Source organism: Lutra lutra, chromosome 3 (assembly GCF_902655055.1).
Source record: "Lutra lutra chromosome 3, mLutLut1.2, whole genome shotgun sequence".
NCBI lineage: Eukaryota > Metazoa > Chordata > Mammalia > Carnivora > Mustelidae > Lutra > Lutra lutra.
In genome coordinates, this window is record NC_062280.1 from 75,888,872 (window position 1) to 75,908,923 (window position 20,052).

Consider the following 20,052-nt stretch of genomic DNA (forward strand, 5'->3'; position numbering starts at 1 on the left):
TGTTATTAAAGAAAATAAGGATGAGCATCTTCTTAATTCTTACATTAAAATGTAAATAGGGTAATTATAAAATAATAAACTCTCCCCCAAATAAAAAATGCTCAGTTTCAGAGCTCAGTTATGCAGATTATAGCACCATTACTAAACACTGAGAACATGTATATGTCACACTTGTGAATTTGCCACCAAGACTTTGTAGCTTTACTGCCCAGAGTCTAAGCATGACTCAGAAATTTAATTTCTTTCTCCATTATCGACAGAACTTTTGAACAGCGACAAGGAAGCTGGTGGTCACATGCTCACCTGTGTACATTTCTTATGTCCCTATTAGTAAATACAAAGAAAATCATTGACATCAAACAAAACTCAAGTCAAAGGTGAACCTACTCCCAGAGCAATTCTGGGGCACAGATAGAAGGCAGCCACCCCCCCATAACCCAACCCATGACACCAATGAAAAACAAAACTCTTAGTCATTCTTTTTGGGTCTTAATTGTTCCACCTGTAAGATGGAGATATTTATACCCTGTCATTTATTTACTTATTTATAAGTTTTTAAATTTAAATTCAATTAACATATGTTTATTAGTTTGAGGTAGAGATCAGTGATTCATCAGTCTTATGTAACACCCAGTGCTCATTACCTCACGTGCCCTTCTTAATGTCCATCACCCAGTTACCTCATTCCCCTGACTCCAGCAACTCTTAGTTTGTTTCCTATGATCAAGAGTCTGTTATGGTTTGTCTCCCTCTCTGATTTTGTCTTATTTTTTTTCCTCTCTTCCCCTATGATCCTGTTTTGTTTCTTAAATTCCACATATGAGTGAGATCATATGATAATTATCTTTCTCTGACAGACTTTTTTCACTTAGCATAATAGTCTCTAGTTCCATCCACATTGTTGTGAATGGCAGGATTTCATTTTTTGATGGCTGAGTAGTATTCCGTTGTGTGTGTGTATACATATATATATGTATACACATACACACACCTCTTCTTTATCCATTCATTTGTCAATGGGCCTCTGGGCCCTTTCCATAGTTTGGCTATTGTGGACATTGCTGCTAGAAACACTGGGGTGCAGGTGTCCCTTTGGATCACTGCATCTGTATTTCTGGGGTAAATACCTAGTAGGGCAATTGCTGTATACCCTATCTTCCAACAGAAAAGCCATGGAAATGATTTTTAATCATAGAGCTGTAATGGTCCTCTCAAATTATCTAGTCTATTTTAGGTTGCGACACAAGAGGAAACTGAGGCCCATGGTTGTGAAGTATTTATCAAATTCAAAATTAGGATTTAAATCACCTCAAGGACTCTTAACCCAGGATTCTATACTGCATGGCCTCTCAGTGTATGGACTCATACAAAATATAGAGCAGAAGACCTGTGATGTGACTGTAGAAATTTGGATAATGACTATGCAAAATTATTAAACACACTTGGATCTATTTTAGGATTTATTATTCTGTCTTTCCTTGCAAAAATTCTTTAATTATTATTCCTTAAATTGAGTAGTAATATTGTAGCTCCATACAGTTAGTATTTATGTCCCTATCATTAATTAGTCTACTTACAAAATATTTCATGGCTCCTACAATGCCGATTTTTTTTTTTTTTCAAGTCAGGGTTACTGAGGTATACTTTATATACAGTAAAATTCCTTTTTAGGTATTTAGTTGTATGAGATTTGAAAAACAAAAACAGTTGTGTAACCACCACAAAAATGGAAATATAGAATATTTTCATCACTTGAAAAAGCTCCCTCATACGCCTTACACCCTTTGTAGTCGATTCCCTAACCTCGCCTTGCTCCATCCCTGTTAACTAATGATCTGATTTCTTTTCCAATAGTTTTTGCCAAAAGTTATATAAGCGCAACCATACAGTACATTGTCTTTGTGTTCAATTGGTTTCATTTAGCATACTGCCTTTCAGATTCTCCCATTGTGTAGGATGTTATCAGTATAGTATTTCTTTTATTGCTAAGCAGTATTCCATTGTATGACTATAATTTTATTTGTTGATCCATTCATCAGTTGATAGACATTTGGCTCAATTCTAGTTTGAGGCAATTATGCATAAAGCTACTATAAGTGACACATATGTATGAACATAAGTTTCCATTTCTCTTAGATAAAACCCTAAAAGTTGGATTACTGGGTTGTATGGAAAATTTATCTATAACTTCCTAAAAACTAAAATAACTATTAAACTATTTTCCAAAGTCCCTGCACCATTTTGTATTTCTACCAACAACGAATTAGAGTTCAGTTGCCCCTCATCCTTGCCACTTGGTATTATCAATTTGTTTAATTTTCATCATATTAATAGGTAGGGGGGTAAGTAATTGTGGTCTGTACTTCTTTAATGGCTAATGATATTGAACACTGTTTTGCATACTAACTTGCCGTTCATTTTTCTTCTTTGGTAAGGTGCTTGTTCAAATCATTTGCCCATTTCTTATTAATTATTGGGTTGTAAATTATTTAAATATTTAAACGACATGTTTTATATTGTTTTCTCTCAGTCTATAACTTTTCCTTTTTTTGAGGTGCAAATTTTTAAAAATTAACATACAATGTATTATTTGTTTTGGGGATACTGGTCTATGATTCATCAGTCTTACACAATTCACAGCGCTCACCATAGCATATGCTCTCCCCAGTGTTCATCACCCAGCCACCTCATCTCCTTACCAACTCTCCACTCCAGCAACCCTCAGTTTGTTTCCTGAGATTGAGAGTCTCTTATGGTTTGTCGCCCTCTCTGGTTTCATCTTGTTTCATTTTTCCCTCCCTTCCCCTATGATCCTCTGTCTTGTTTATCAGATTCCTAGTATCAGCGAGATCATATAGCAAGTATCTTTCTCTGATTGACTTATTTCACTTAGCATAATAATGTTCCATCAAAAATGTGGAATGCTTCACGAATTTGAGTGTCATCCTTGTGCAGGCACCATGCTAATCTTCTCTGTATCATTCCAATTTTAGTATACGTGCTGCCGAAGCAAGCACTTTTTTATTTTCTTAAGAGTGTAACAGTGTCATTTAAAGAGAAGCTTTTAATTTTGATAACGTCTAATATATCAATATTTTTAGAGCTCATACATTTATTTATTTATTTATTTATTTGATGGGGTGGGGGGAAAGGATAGGCAGACTTCATGTTGAGCTAGAGCCCAATGTGGGTCTCAATCCCACAACTCTGGATCATGACCTGAGCCAAAATCAAGAGTCAGATGCTTAACAGACTGAGCCACCCAGGTGCCCCTATAGTTCACACTTTTAGTTTCCTAAGAAATCTTTTACCTAATTCAAGTTCACATAGATTTCCTCCTATGTTTTATTCTTGAAGTTTTTTACTTTTCAGTTCATGGTTACATATATAATTCATTTGAATTAATTTTGGAATTTTGTCTGAAATGGCCTTCAAGGTTCTTTTTCTAAATTTACATGTGGTTATCCAATTACACTATTTGTTACAAAGATTAGCCTTTCTCCTCTGAATTGTCACTGCAACTTTGTTGAAGATCAACTGATCATACAGCTTTGGGGCTATTTCTGGACTCTATTCTTTTCCACTGATCAACATAACTACTATCCTTCCACCAATATTACAGTCTTGATTATTGTAGGTTTTAAGGTAATTATTGAAATCAAGGAGTGAAGTCTGGAAAATTTGTGGTTTTTTTGTTTTTGTTTTTTTTTAAAGCTTTATCTAGTCTTGGGTTTTTCTTTTCTATGTAATTTAAGAAGAAGCTTGGCATTTTCCACAAAAATGCTCTCTGGGATTTTGATTGGGATCGTACAGGGTCTATAGATGAATCTGGGGACAGCTGACAATGTTGAGACTTCTAATGAATTGATACCATATAGTTCTAAAATTTTTAAGAAACACTTTAATTCTTGAATAGGGAGTTGAGAAAGATTTTATTGAGTGCCAAAAAAATTTATTGGATTTTTGATGGAAATTGCATTAAATATACTTTTATAAATCATGTTAATTAAACATGATAAAAACACTCTTTTCCAATGGCTATAATTTTTATTATGTTTCCTATACAGAATTAGCAAAACATTTACTGGTATGTACAAACAAGAGTATTTATTGTTTTAGTATTTGCAAAAAAGCATGAATCCTGGAACATGTTCTTTGGAAGATGACTTCTGGGTGGAGTAGCTCAGGAAATAACACATAATATATAGCTCCAGATTCAGATATGCATTGGCCGTTGGCTTTACTTGATAATTGAGTATTACAAACATTCTAATATTATTTATTTTGATTTCATGTTACCTTACTCCTACATTTAAAATGATTTGTACTCTAATCGCTTCTCAGCCTTTTGGCTAAGATCAAGTGTAAAATAATTTGTACTCTTTTCTTGTTATTATTATTATTTTTTTTAGTATGATGGTTATGCTGGCCATTTAAAATAATTTTTAAAAAATTTCCTTGCATTTCCATGTTCTGGGAAAATATAAATTGTGTAATAAATTATTCCCTCAGGCATTTAATATGATTTGGCATACACACATGAAATGTGACACTTGTTATAAAGGGGAATAGCAATAATTTTCTTCAGCATTCATTGCATTTTCAACTTTAAAAAAATTTTCTATTTAGTGATTTTTGAAAAGTAAATATCATTGGCAAGATTAAGCATAAAATGGTTTGGGTGTGATTGATCACATGGAGGAATTCTTGGTTTTTGATATTAGCCACTCTATTACTCAAGTTTCTAATGTTGAATCCGAATCCCTGGAAAATCCAGCCCACTGAAGTAAGTGGGCCACCAAGGCGAGTGGCCTTTAGAGGTGATGTAAATATGAAAGATGTACATATTCAGAACAATCAGACTTTGAGCTTGACAGACTACAGAGAGCAATGAAAAGGTGATACTCACATCCGAATTAAAGCGAAGCTGACACACATTGCAAGAAATAACTTGTTTCTTCTTTGGGGGAATGGACACTCCAAAAGTGTGGTTAATGACTGCTTTTTGCACAGGATCCATCTGCAGAGCAAATGATAAAATAGTCAATGTAGAGCTTCAAAGGATAGACAGTAAATATGAGCAAGTTAAAGTAGCTGTATTATTCCCTAAGGTTTTAACTTCTTAGTTCCCAAAGAGGGATAATAAACAGTTTCCTTCAATAGCAAGGTACTTGTTTCTAGGAGTTAAAAACAAGAACAAAAAACTGGTTTGAAATAATAACCACTCCCAACCAAATCACAGGAATCAAGGAATCTTATACCTCTATAAGGAATCTTGAAAAACCTTAAAAGAACCATAAAACAAGAAAACTTAAGATCCAAAGGTCAGTGTTCAAATTCACATGTTAATGCTTTCCTTATATGAGATGATGATTGTTAAGATGGTCTGAAACGACCTCAATCACAATCACTACACACATATTTCAGTTTCTCAATTTTTGATTTATGACAAAGTTATAAATGACAGGCTCATATCACAACATAGAAACTATTGATCATTATTTTAAAATAATTTATTACTTTTCATGCACTATAGATTGAAATCCATCTTACTTGAAACACATGTCATAGTTATACACTCAAATATCCATAGCAGATTAACATGCAACCTTTGTCTAGATATTGATCAAGTAAAGTTTTAACTTTTTGTTGTCTGATTGTTGAGGCTAGGACTTCTAGTACTATGTTGAACAACAGTGGTGAGAGGGGGCATCCCTGTCATGTTCTTGAACTTAGGGGAAAAGCTCTCAGTTTTTCCCACAGAGAATGATATTTGCTGTGGGTTTTTCATACATGGCTTTTATGATGTTGAGGTATGTTCCCTCTATCCCTATACCGTGGAGAGTTTTAATCAAGAAAGGATGTTGTATTTTGTTAAATGATTTTTCTGCATCAATTGAGAGGATCATATGGTTCTTGTCTCTTCTTTTATAATCAGACAACAGAAAGAAATAAAAGGCATTCAGATTGACAAAGAAGAAGTCAAACTCTCACTCTTCGCAGATGACATGTTACTTTATGTGGAAAACCCAAAAGACTCCACCCCCAAATTGCTAGAACTCATACAGCAATTCAGCAACATGGCAAGATATAAAATCAGTGCAAAATAATCAGCTGTATTTCTATACACTAACAATGAGACAGAAGAAAGAAATTAAGGAGCTGATCCCATTTGTACCAAAAACCATAGGATACCTAGGAATAAACCTAACCAAAGAGGTAAATGATGTGTACTCTAAAAACTACAGAACATTTATTAAAGAAATTAAGGAAGACACAAAGAAATGGAAAAACATTTCATGCTTTTGGATTGTTAAAAGGTCTATGTCACCCAGATCAATATTAATAAATATTGTTTAACAATAAATAAGAAAACAAGAATAAATATTGTTAAAATGTCTATGCTACCCAGAGCAATCTACACATTCAATGTAAGCCCTATCAAAATACCACTGACAATTTTCACAGAGCTGGAACAAATAATTCTAAAGTTTGTATGGAACCAGAAAAGACCCTGAATAGCCAGAGGAATGTTAAAAAACAAACAAACAAACAAAAAAAAACAAACAAAAAACCCAAAGCTCGTGGCATCACAATGCCTGACTTCAAGCTCTATTATAAAGCTGTAATCAAGACAGTAGGGTACTGGCACGAAAACAGACACATAGATCAATGGAACAGAGTAGAGATCTCAGAAATGGACCCTCAACTCTATGGTCAACTAATCTTCAACAAAGCAGGAAAGAATGTCCAATGGAAAAAGGATAGTCTCTTCAATAAATGGTACTGGGAAAACTGGACAGCTACATGCAGAAGAAAGAAACTGGACTATTTTCTTATACCACACAAAAAAATAGACTCAAAAATGTATGAAAGACCTAAATGTGAGAGAGGAATCCATCAAAATCCTAGAGAAGAATGCAGGTAACAACCTCTGCAACCTGAGCCGCAGCAACTTCTTGCCAGACACGTCTCCAAAGGCAAGGGAAACAAAAGCAAAAATAAACTTTTGGGACTTCATCAAGAATAAACCTTCTGCACAACAAAGGAAACAGTCAACAAAACTAAAAGGCAAACTACAGAATGGGAGAAGATATATACAAATGACATATCAGATAAAGGACTAGTATTTAAGATCCATAAAGAACTTATCAGACTCAATGCCCAAAAAACAAAGAATCCAGTCGAGAAATGGGCAGAAGATATGAACAGAACATTTTACCAAAAAGACATCCAAATGGCCAACAGGAACATGAAAAAATGCTTCACATCATTTGCCATCAGGGAAATACTACAAAACCATAATGAGATACCATCTCACACCTAACAAGACAAGAAACAACAAATGTTGGTGAGGATGCAGAAAAAGAGGAGCCCTCTTACACTGCTAGCGGGAATGCCTACTGGTGCAGCCACTCTGGGAAACAGTATGGAGGTTCTTCAAGAAGTTAAAAATAGAGTTACCCTATGACCCGGCAATTGTACTACTAGGTATTTACCCCATTGATATAAATGTAGTGATCTGAAGGAGCACCTGTATCCCAATATCCATAGCAGAAAGGTCCAAAATAGCCAAACTGTGGAAAGAGCTGAGATGTCCATCAACAGAGGAATGGGTAAAGATGTGGTATGTATACACACACACATACACACACAATGGAACAGTACTCAGTGGTCAGAAGGGATGAATACTTACCATTTACATTGATGTGCATGGACCTGGAGGGTATTATGCTAAGTGAAATAAGTCAATCAGAGAAAGACAATTATCATATGATTTCACTCATATGTGGAACATAAGAAACAGCGCAGAGGATCACAGGGGAAGGGAGGGAAAACTGAACAGGAAGTCATCAGAGAGGGAGACAAACCATGAGAGAATCTTAATTATAGGAAGCAAACTGAAAGTTCCTGGAGGGGAGGAGGAAGGAGGGTAACGAGGTGATGGACTTTAAGAAGGGCATGTGATGTGATGAGCACTGGGTATTATACACAACTGAGGAATTACTGACACTATATCTGAAACTAATGATGTACTATATGTTGGCTAACTGAATCTAAATGTTTAAAAAGGTTAAGTTTGACTTATAACCTATAACTTTCTCTCCTTTGGTTTGCATGTTCCATACATATTCAGAAAAATATATGGTGACGAAAGTACTCAGCCATAGAAAAACTATGGCACAACGCCATGAAAATACTTGGAAAAAGAAAGAACACTATTTGTAGAGCTTATAAAAAAAGAGACAGAGCAGTGATTCTCTTGCGTATTCCAAATAATCTCCAGCATTAACATCAGACAACTGGCAAAGAACAATGCGGATGATGAACAAAGCATTACTTATCAACACATGCAACATGAACAAGAACAGATTCACTGACTCCATCATATAGGAAATCTCCTGCGGTTAGAGTTTAGGATTGGATTTGTTGATGAGATTTGGTAGAGAGGACAAATGAATACTATCCTTGATCAGAAGTATAAATCAACAAAGTATAAAACTAGCTATTAAAACCTAAGTATATTAGAAAAGAGGGTGGATTACAGAACTAAACGAGTAGTAGTATAACCTTTTTTTTTGCTACACGTTTAATAGAGATGACAGGACAATGTATTCTCACTATATAGAACAAAACTTTGGAGAGGGGGGTATTCTGGAGTAAAAGAACTCTTCTATATCCTGACGGTAGTGGTGCTCACACAAATTTACACGTGTTAGCGTTTTTAGAACTATATACACATGCAAAAAGTCGATTTTATATGTGATAATTTAAAACATAAAAAAAGACAAAAATTGTATGAGTATGATGTTTAACTATCAAATGTAAAAATATCCTTACTGGAAAATCTGGGGATTCCTTTGGTTCAAGGTCATGACTGATGTATTAAGTGTACTTAATAAAAATTAAAAAAAAAAAATCTCCATAGGCAAAGAAAATCTCAGAAGTTCAGAAAATAAAACTTAAGTTCACTTTTTTAGTTTACTCACAAATGCATACACTTAGGTCTCATTCATCCCTTTGTAAAACATGAAACTATACTTTCTGATTGTTACTAGAGATGGCAAAGCAGTTTGAACAGGCTAAAAATAAAACAGCCTAACTATATTGAGCAGGATGAAAAAAAAGTACATTGTTTTGCAAAGTTAAAAAATGAGAGAATTTTATTGAGATATTTTCTGTTCTCAGGCTCTGAAAATTACTTGCTGGTTATGTGTGAACTACATGGAATAAAACTATATGAATATTTCCCAAACACCAGTTTTCTGCATGCCACTTTCATTATTTTTGCCATAGCCATATATTATTATTTACTTATTTTTTCTTTAAATCAAAGTAAAATTGACTTCTTGTTTCTTTTTAAATTGACTTTTTAAAAACAGAGTGATAATATTCATGAAATCATAGGTTAATGTCTTCTTTCCTATTACTTTTTTTAAAAGATTGAAAATTAACATTAAAAATTAAAACTTGCATTATCTAAAATAAAGGCATATATTCTTCTTGTTTCCATACCACAATATGCCATAGGAACATAGGCAAAAGGCATATCTAAAATAATCTAGTTCCATGTTTTTAGTAAACCAAGACATCTGCTGACAGCTCCAACATGACCTGGAATATAAACATTCCTCTTACATTTTTAAAATTTTTTAAATTGTTAGCTGCTTATGTAATTTTTTAAATGGCTCCTAATACAACTTTATTCTACTTAAATCTCACATTTGCACCTCATCAGCCTGAAAAAAATCTCCTAGTGTCCCCAAGGCTGGGAGCAAACTGTCCCAAAAGGTGAATTGTGGATGAGCCCTCCAGGTACAAAGGCAAGCTCCCAGCTGTCTGCTCTCCCGTAAGTGAACTGAGGAGGTTCCTTCAAGAAACTCTTACCAGAACTGGCTTCTCTATCTTATATACATAATCCTACCCATCCTTATGAAATCAGCTAACACAGCCCTTTCACTTCATTCCTTGTTATTAATTCTTGTTGCCTTTTATCCTTTGAACAATTTATCACTAATCATGTAAAAATTTTATCCCCTATGTTTCTCATTTGGAATAGATTTTTCTGTTTTCCATTTGATTCTTCTTTTTTTTTTTTTAAACAGCTATTTCAGGAAAAGATCCACTCCCCCCGCAACCCCGTCTAAATCTCTTTTGTCTTTCTCTGCTGTTTATCACAGGATTCTATAATTACATTTCTTATTCAAATGTCATTTTGGGGAACCCAATTTAGTCGAAAGAAAACTTTAAATTGTCTGAAAAAGATTGCTCCACTTGCCAATTCAGCTGATATCTTGAAATAGATACCATCTAGCTGATATTTGGAGCATTTGCCATCTGACACAGAAACTACAGTTACCTGAGTCATTTCAGTGAGATCCAGACATGGAAGAATATAGAGAAGGTTTTCAGACTCTCCCTTTCCCTTTTTAAGATATTAAGTGAGGGACTCCTGGGTGACTCCGTTGCTTAAGGCTCTACCTTCTGCTCAGGTCATGATCCCAGGGCCCTCTGATGGAGCCCTGCTTTTATTCCATGCTCAGGGGCGAGCCTGCATCTCCCTTTCTTCCCTGTTCCTGCTCTCTCTCTCTCAAATAAACAAATAAAATCTTAAAAAAAAAAAGTATTAAATGATAAAATCTTAAATACTTTTCTTAGCAGTCCTACAATACTCTACAAGTTAGAAGAAAATAGTAACTATGATGTTAATTTATAAAAATATATTTTTTTCTACTACTAATGCATGTCAGTTCTCTGTAATTACGATGAGATATGTAGAATTAAGTCAATGGTAATTCTTTTATTCAATCACCAATTTTTAGGGTAAATAAAATAGGGTGAATAAAAACATTCTCATAAATCCTAAATTGTGATATATGCATATGACTCAATTTAATACAGTCAAAACTACATATACATATCATAATGATCTCATATGTAGAATACTCAGAAAAATTATTGGAGATATTGCAATTAACCACAGTAAGAGTTTTCTTAAAGAGTCAGTTGGCTTTCTCATAGACATTTGATTATTAAAAATAAATAAGTGTTTTCAAACATCTCTGTTAAAGTGTTTATATCACTTTTAAACGAACAAGTGCCTTGTAAATACTCATTATTTAGCTCATGTTCATTCAGATTGCACAAGAAAGCTATCTATGTACTGAGAAATTTGTGATTCATTGGCAAATAATGCTAGAGAAATTTTGCTTTGTTTTTTTTTCCTTAAAAAAATCAAATTTCATATGAGAGGTTTTTTTTTTTCATTTAAAAAAAAAAACAACAAAAAACAACCCACGTAGTTCTAGCTACCAATATTCCTTACCTGGCAGAATTTATTGGTCCCAAATAAGCCTCTTCTTTTCTAAAAAAGTAAAAGTTAGAAGTAGTCATCTGGAATTTTGAGGCTAGCAAGAACATTTACAAGAAAGTTTTAAAAAATTCATTTTCCTTGTTCATCTCTGATTAAAAAGCCTGCAATGCTTACTAACCAAAAAGCAGCAAGAGTTAACACTTGCCACTTTTTCTAATGAAAATCATGTAGAAATGAAAAGCAAAACCTATTAGTGCAATTAACTGGGAGGTAATAAAAATGAAAGATGGGGTTGCGGCTATTACCAGGAATTGAGGAGATAATTGGAGGCTACGTGTGGACAAATTAACTATTATATTAAAGTACTTATAAATGAATTAATGAAGCTGGCCTTATCACACCATCTATTATATTTTCAATATCAGAATAAGAACAAACAGGTATCCTTGGTGTATTCACCAAGATTATGGACCCACAAATCTGTGTGGATTTTTAAAAAGTGTTATTGAGCATACCAGAAAGTAATTACATCTTCACAGTGTAAGCAATCACATAAAAATATGCAGCTGCAAATAAAACCTAGCCACTGGGAAAAACAACGCCGGGCACCTCACTAAAGGCAGGAGCCACCCTACTGGGGGTGGGGAGAGAAAACAATGCAGGGGCTACGGGATTTTTAGGTTCGAGGCAAAGAACTTAGAAATACAAACTTCCTACTATCTCTGTGATTTTCAAGAGGCCTGAAATTTGATTTATATCCTTGTAAGAGTCTTAAAATGATTTCATTATGCAGCCAGGGTGGCTAGGAGTAAAGTTGGAGTAAAAAATGGGAGTAAAGTTGGAGCACCGCCCAATTAAAAAACAAAGAGACTGCCCAAGAAGGATAATACAAGGTTTTCTTCTCTGTGGCTAAATGGCTAGGTTTCTGCACTATTCTTAAAGACAGAGTAGTGTCATCTTAAACTCAGTCATCTATTTTAACCGATGTACTAAAAGGCATTTGGGAAGCACTTGTTTTACAATAAACGGGCAGTACTAGTTTTTCTAGCAAACGGAGGTAGAAACCAGGTTTCTGGCTTTTAAAGTTTAACAGTCATCCCATAGACACTCCTGGAAGCCTAATATGTCAGATATTGTTCCAGACTAGATGGTGTAGGATGAGTCCAACATAAGGACATATTTATAATTGTGAAAGTTAACCAATGAAAAAACGGACAATAAAAACTGTATTTAACTGGGGCTGGGAAAAGAAGTGACCTTTAAGCAAAATAACAGGCCTGAGAAAGCACTTGGAGGTCTGTCTCCTTTGCCTCCCCTCTACTTTGGGCTTTTTCTCCGTTTTCTGATTTTCTCACATTTTAAGCACCGAGGACCCTTCCTTTACCAGTGACGTCAATGTGTTATCCTCCCAGGGGGTACTGGCCTTTCCATTCCTTTTTTTAGCTGTGGAATAACAATAATAAACATCATAATAAGAGCAGCTTAGATTTATGGAGCTCTTACCATCTGCCAGGAATTATACTAAGGGATTATTTTGTGCCGTCTCCACGGTCACCCGAGGCAGATATGATCTTTATCCTCTTTTACAAATGAGGACTCAAAGGCTTTGAGAGTTTCAATAGCTTGTCACCCCTGAGTCGGAAGGTCTGAAGCCAGGATTCAAACTCAGGTAGAGTCTCTCCCCATTGTTCTCTGCAAACGGAGCACTGAACCTGATGACGGGTAGTGCCTGCTGCTCTGCTGAGGGAGATGGCGGGGGGTGAGATCTGAAGAAAGGATGGATGTTTCTAGCTCCTCCGCAGCCTGGAGGGGAGTTGCCTAGTCCAACTACACGTAAGACCCACTTGATACTTAAGTTTCCTGGAGAGGTCAGTCTGGGTTTTTCTCTTTCTGCTCCATTTTCGTCACTCTTAGAATCCCCCCATTTCTTCTTGTGCAAGTTAAGGAGAGCCAGAAATAAACATTGGGGCTGTCCTGTCCTCTCTCCCCATTGTAACAGCTGGGCTTGCACACAGAATAAAACACCTAAGAGAGGGACTACGTAGAGATTCCATGCAGCCGGGGATGGTCATCATTTACACCTGCCCTTGATTTACTACAAAGAGGACCTTGACGACTAAACCCTGGTGACTCAGGGCTCTCTGGAAGTTTGGCAAAGCATCACTTTTTAAAGTGCAATATTAGCAAATTACAGTAGTACAAAAAGAATGACTATTTGTTCATCTCTTCCTTTTTCAATATCAGATTTATGGAAAGGAATGTGACAACAGTGTCCCATGAAAACTTCAAATGTTCATAAAGTGACACATTTAAAAGTGATAGCTACATCATTGAAGAGTAGTATCTCTCTGAGTTACTTCAAAAAAGGTTTTGCCTTTTTCATATTTAAGCACTCTGACCCCATGCCTTAACATTATTGTTTTGCTTTTTTCAAATCCTCACAAACTGAAATAGAGACCAGACACAGCTATCACAAAGACCCATTTCTTTTCTCAAAGATCAAGAGATAGAAACAATTGCGTATTATTGGCAACAACACCTCAACCACACAGCTTTGTACGGTTTTGGATTTCAAATCAGAAGGCTCAATAAAAGTAAACCGCGTGGAACATTACACTGGAATTGCACGCGACGATGAGACCTGCATTTTTGCATCTGGAATGTGTACAAGCACAGACTTGCCACACCGACATGGCTTCTCCTACCCAGAACACCCTGACAGGGGTCCACATGGATGCCATCACTGTCACTGAAAGGAAGACAAATGGCCCGCCACTCTCTCCACAGGCTGTTGAGTCAGCCGGGAGCCATATGTCTGGAAAGGTGCTTCCCTCACGGGTCTCCAGCTCTGTGCTAGAACCACACCTTGGCTGCAACTTGCTCTTCGAATCCTCTCTGTCCTGATAACAATGGGATACCATTCCTCTTCTAGGAGTTTAACCAGTCATTCAGAACTGGTATAAAGGCTAAAGTAAGACAACGCACACTTAGGGAAATAAGAAGCAATAGGCCACATTATATCTTTATCTCCAACCCAATAAAGCTATTACTATTACTACTACTATTTTATCAAAATATGGTAGGCTGTTCAGTATTTTGAGGCTGGTTGGCAATTAGCAGTATTAAGTATTATATAAGTATAATATATATATTATATATATATATAGTACATATAATTACAGTGTACAATTAAGTACATATATATAGTACATACATATATAGTACATATAGTACATATAATATAAGTATAAGCACTAATTCCTGAAGAAATGAGATGGGATCCCAGGTTCTCTTTCCAGAGTCTCCTTTGGGGTGTCAATAGTCTCTAGAAAATATGAGTGGCCTCAGCCCAGAGATCTGAAGCAGCCAGTCAGAGTAGAGCACAGATTAGCCTTTCATCCACCTCCCTTTTTTTGTTTAAATAAATTTAGAAGGCTCGACATCTTTCACACAAATTCCATATTGTCAGATCCTCTTTGAAAAGTTCTGAGATTCATCAAACGAGATTGTATATTCCATTGACAAAAAGGATGACTAAGTAAGGAAAAACACCCGGTGATCTATTTTGAAGATCTAGTTGGAAAGAAAAACTGAACTGCATTTTCCGGCGGTTTTTGGAGAAATTCCATCTTGGTTTTATTTTTGGAAGAATAAAAAGAAACATAGAATGTTAAGAAATGTGTGTTTCTGCCATAAAATATTGTCCACTTTCTAGATCACTCTGATCGTAAAGGATGCAATGTTTTTAGAGGCTGTTTCATATCAACTTAGACTGTTCAGTACTTGGAAATTTTTGCTCCTTTCCCAACACATCACACTTTTATAAATGCATGATTTTCAATTTGCACAAACACTGTATTTTCTTGAAAATTCATTGATTTAACAAAAGTTTATCAAGTGCTATCATTCACTGTCTTAGGAACTGGACATAAAATGAAGAACAAGCCTTCAAAAAAAAATACAACATTGTATTTGAGGAGACCTATAAATCTAAAGTAATAAATAAGGTATTTTCAGAGTGTTTAAGTACTTAAAAAAAAAATCAGATAGGAGAACGGGAAAAAAAAAAACCCACAACATTTTACCACAGATAATTCCTAAAAACATTTTGGTTGTCTTGACACAACTGTGATTCAGATACTTCTACATGTAAAACCATACCAAAAACATAAAAGCAATGACACTATTCCATGATTTGGGAAAATTTTGATACCAAATTCCGAACTGTACAACTGGTGCAAGTAAGGGGCATGTTCCTCAGCTTTCAAAGTGGCCTGTGAGATTTCCACAATGGATGTTCTTCAACTGACAAGTACCAAGATAACGAATGGATGTCAGAATTCCCATGATCGTCATAACCTCAAGGAGAAAGTGACCTGCATTTTGGAAGTTGTCTGAAGAGGAGTGCTACGTGCTAGATGTCCTCTCACATGAAAACCTTCCAAGCGGGTTTCTGTGCAGTGTGGTTGGTCTGGTAGTTAGTGAATAGCAAAATGAGTACGAGTTACCTCTCTTGTTCTTTACATAAGTACAGAACTGGTCCATGATCTAACATTTATGAAGATACTCTAAGAAAATAAAGTTTCTCAAGTTTAATACCATAAGAACTTCAAAGAGTTACCAAATGGTAAAAGCAAAAAAGCAAAAAGCTAATGAATGGGTGGTTTCACCACTTCCCTCTCTTTAGTGGAAAACCAGTTGAACACTTTTGACAGATAATTTAAAAACTATTCTGAGGAAAAGGAAGAAATTTTAAGGTCTTTTTTAGACAGTAGTTATTTTGTTAATGGGAGACGCCACAAGATTAGACCTGTGTACCTTACTGAAGCCGCACGTCTAATTCTGACAGGAGATCCTTGTATGTAACAAATATGGTCAGAACAAACGTAAAGTGTTCCATTTTCCTGGCGGCTCCACATGCCTGGTGATTTTCCATGCTACCAGGGATTAAGAGCGATGCAGCAACACTGTAGTTATGCCGTTGGCTAATTTAAAAAGCCACATCAAAGAGCATTTCAACAGACTTTCAATTTATGTCTGTAGTGGGTAGGAGACTTAACTGAAGGTTCACTCAGTCCTCACTGCGTGGACACACACACACACACACACACACACACACACACCCAACAGTTCTGGGTGTTGATGTTCCTATTCAAACAACAGACGAGTAAGCTAAAAAAATTCAATGGCATATTACCCATATTCACGTTAAACAATGCATTTTGAAATGTCTATTTGGTTAATGTGATTTATTAGGGAAGCCCAGACCACTCTGGTGTCCAATTCCAACTGCTGCTTTCAACATAGGGAAAAAGAAAGAAGGTAATGAGCTGAATTTTATCTCCTAAGAAAACCCAATGCTTTTCTTTGTTTCCATTCTTAAACAAGCAAATGTTTAGATGTGACTGGAAACCACTGAGAGAGAGAGAGAGTGGTGTTTTTCCATCAAGATGGGAAGAAAGTTCTTGAAAGCTTTTTCTTTTATCTTCAAGATTTGATGTTCTGGGTTGCCTGGGTGGTTCAGTTGGTTAAGTGTCTGCCTTCCGCTCAGATCATGATCCAGCATTCCGGGATCATAGCCTTGCGTGGGGCTCCCTCCTTAGTGGGGAGCCTGCTTCTCTCTCTCCCTCTGCCTCTCTCTCTCTCTCTCTGTGTCAAATAAATAAATAAAATCTTAAAAAAAAAAGATTTGGTTTTCTATGACTATAATATTTTTTGGCCAATGGATGCATACAAATATGAAAGATCTATAACATCTGTCAAAGACAAGGTAACAAAAAATTTATGAAAATGTTAGATGTCCTTATGAGAGAATGCAAAAAAATTCAGAAAATTTTTAAGAAAAATGAAAACTATGTGGAATCTTTTAGGAAATTAATAAGAATTTAACTCTACTATGAATTTTAATAGCAAAGAAGAAATAAAATGATAAATCCTATGAATATATTTTTCCTTGTGGGAAAGTTATTTACCTCCAAAGTACTTATATTTCTCAATAAGGTATTGTCATATTTAAAAAACAGCCCAAGATATGCATAGTTGACAATGAACTATGTCACCCCCTGCCCCCCAAAAAAGTCCCACTAACAAAGCTAGAGTACATGCTTCAGAGTGTTGGGAACAGGAACTGCATTCACCAAGAGAATCTAAACTACACAGGTCAGCTGTTTCCTGTGTTATTTAGTATTGTGTCTTTTCAGGGTGAAATAAAAAAAAAATTATATCAGGAATATGGACTGAAGAACAACTTTTCAATAGATGTGCAAAATACTCAAGAAGATATTCAGCTGAGGATAGATCATAAGAAGATCATGAGAAGCAATTATTCTGTAGTACATTATAGTACATCCATCCTGCAGTTTGGAAGGACCGGCTAATACCGGAGATAGAAGACAGGCACTTTGTTCTTGACCTTTCCTTTTGTTTTTAAAATAGTGACCGGAAAACTGCCTCCAAAACTTTGTCTTCAAGATTAAATTTTCATAACATAAAATTCAGTGCCAAAAGGAAGTCTGAAAAATACCTTAAAAAAAAAAAATGGAATTCTCCGTACTTTAGGAGAAAAAAAAATGCCATACCAGTAACCAAAGACTACTTGCGGATACTTAAGATGTAGCTTTAAAAGTTATTGGTCCAGGGGCACCTGGGTGGCTCAGTGGGTTAAAGCCTCTGCCTTTGGCTCAGGTCATGATCTCAGGGTCCTCCTCTCTCTCTGCCTGCTTCTCTGCCTACTTGTGATCCCTCTGTCTCTGTCAAATAAATAAATAAAATCTTAAAAAAAAAAAAAGTTATTGGTCCAAAGTCTCTAAATACAAGTAAGTAAGAATATGTTTGCCTGTGTTCTAGTAAACAGTCTTTAAAAAAAAAAGTTACATAGGCTTCCTTAGACACTAGGAAAGCACTGAGCTTTCTTGATTTAAAAATCAATACACCTCCCAAACAGCCAGATGCATTAACTGACATCCTCTCAAAACCATTCTGTCAAAGCTGAGTTTGAAAGGCTGTTGGGTAACGAATCAGATATATCCTGATGGCGAAGCAAAACAGGTCCGTGACACAAATTAAAAAGGTAGAAGATGAAAAGAAAACCCCACCAGGCAAGAAGAAGTGCAAGCGGAAACCCGGCCCTGTTTGGATGTATTCTTTATTCTGCGAAGCAAAGTGGAAATGAAATGTTTTTTCCCCAGATGCAGGACCAGGCTCTAACCCTTGCGCTAAGAAGAAAGCTGACAGTTGAGGACTGACAAGGCTCAAGGCAAGACAACAAGTCTGTAGTGTTCCAGTCCTGAGCCTTTCGGGTTCCTTCTTCCACGGCATACTCTCATTACACAGTGGTAAAATGTCAGAGATCATCTATGTTTTCAAACTGGTTTTTAAATTTTTAATTTCAGTCTGAGCTTCTGAAACTGCCCCGCCCCCCCAAAGTCATCCTAATTGAAAACAATAAACACTGAAAACGATGCTGGTTACAACTGGTAGGCCAGGCCCCACACCCACCGGCCCAATTTTAGTTCAGCTTCCTTACTTGAAAATGAGAAAAGATTTGGAGAATTTTAGTGACTTGCTTGAACCTCTTCAGCTAAACCCAGAACCCAGATCTCTTGCTACAGTCACCAGATTTGCAAATAAAAGTATAAGATGCCCAGTTAAAGCTGAATTTCAGATAAACAACAAATCATTTTTTTTAAGTAAACATATGTGCCAAACATTGTATAGGATATTCTTATAAACACAAAAACAATTATAAAAACAATTTGTTGTTTATCTGAAATTTAACTTTAACTGGGCATCTTGTATTTTATCTCTCCCTGTTTCTTTTTTTTTTTTAATTAATTTATTGATGTCATCTCTACACCCAGTGTGGGGCCCAAACCCACAATCCCGAGGTCAAGAGTTGCTCACTCTTCCAACTGAGCCAGCCAGGTGCCCCTCCATCCCTGTTCCGTGACTGCCATCCAAGGATGTCATGACTACATCAATATTGATTCTACTGGTCCTTCTCCTTACAAGCTTACTTTATCACACTTAACATTCTAGGACTTTTATTAGGAAAGTAGTCCCTGAATGGTTTTGTGGACAAGTGACATCAAAAACATTTTATGTCATATATTTATCTTGCTGCTGCCTTTTTGTATGGATGTATATGTGTATACTCTTCCAGCAAAAAAAGATTTTTGGTTCAACTCTGCATTTATATTATACAAAATGTACCATACTTGTAAAGTAAAATAAAGAGCTTCAGTATTATGCCTCACTCCGTTCTCTGCAGTGATAATTGCTTTATTGAATAAGGCTCTGTTAACAGTACAGCTTGACATTTAACATTTATCCATCTGATTTATAATTATTTTTAGGTGACTGCAAGGGGGCTGCAGTTCAAACTGAAAGTAGTCTGAACTGAACTGTCTTTCTTCTTTTCTGAGTTTGTTAAGGAAATGCAGTCACTGGCAGGTGAAACTATTTTATCCACCAAATTTCTTTCAAATATACATAAAGCCCTTTCTGCCTCTGTATATTCTGAATACAGCAACATCTAAAGGAGGAACATGAATACAGTAAATGAAATCATCACATTAAAAATGTGTCTAGCTTGCTCATATTTTGGCCATGGATATCTCATCAAAATTCCCTAGTCAAGCAATGGAGAAACACCTACATGCACCACCTAGCGAGTTGTTAGGAAATATAGAATCCCTCAGGAACATTCATAAAAAGTTCGAATGTTATGAAGCAAAAAC

At 35.8% G+C, this 20,052-nt stretch overlaps 1 protein-coding gene and 1 non-coding gene across 15 annotated transcripts in view; both read right to left on the reverse strand.

The window, feature by feature from the left end:
* Positions 1-20,052, reverse strand: part of ZNF385B (zinc finger protein 385B) — a 402,524-nt gene that overhangs the window by 52,986 nt on the left and 329,486 nt on the right. For 11 of the 14 annotated variants that reach the window (XM_047722313.1, XM_047722315.1, XM_047722325.1 and 8 more), the window contains 2 exons: positions 11,327-11,365; positions 4,910-5,020 (listed from right to left, as the gene is read on the reverse strand). In XM_047722313.1, the coding sequence (XP_047578269.1) occupies positions 4,910-5,020; positions 11,327-11,365 (150 nt within the window). The remainder of the gene's footprint in view (positions 1-4,909; positions 5,021-11,326; positions 11,366-20,052) is intronic. The other 3 variants (XM_047722316.1, XM_047722314.1, XM_047722326.1) reach the window with 1 other exon arrangement.
* On the reverse strand, positions 2,911-3,017 carry LOC125096552 (U6 spliceosomal RNA). Its single transcript, XR_007126235.1, has one exon. It is a non-coding gene; the product is annotated as a U6 spliceosomal RNA (small nuclear RNA).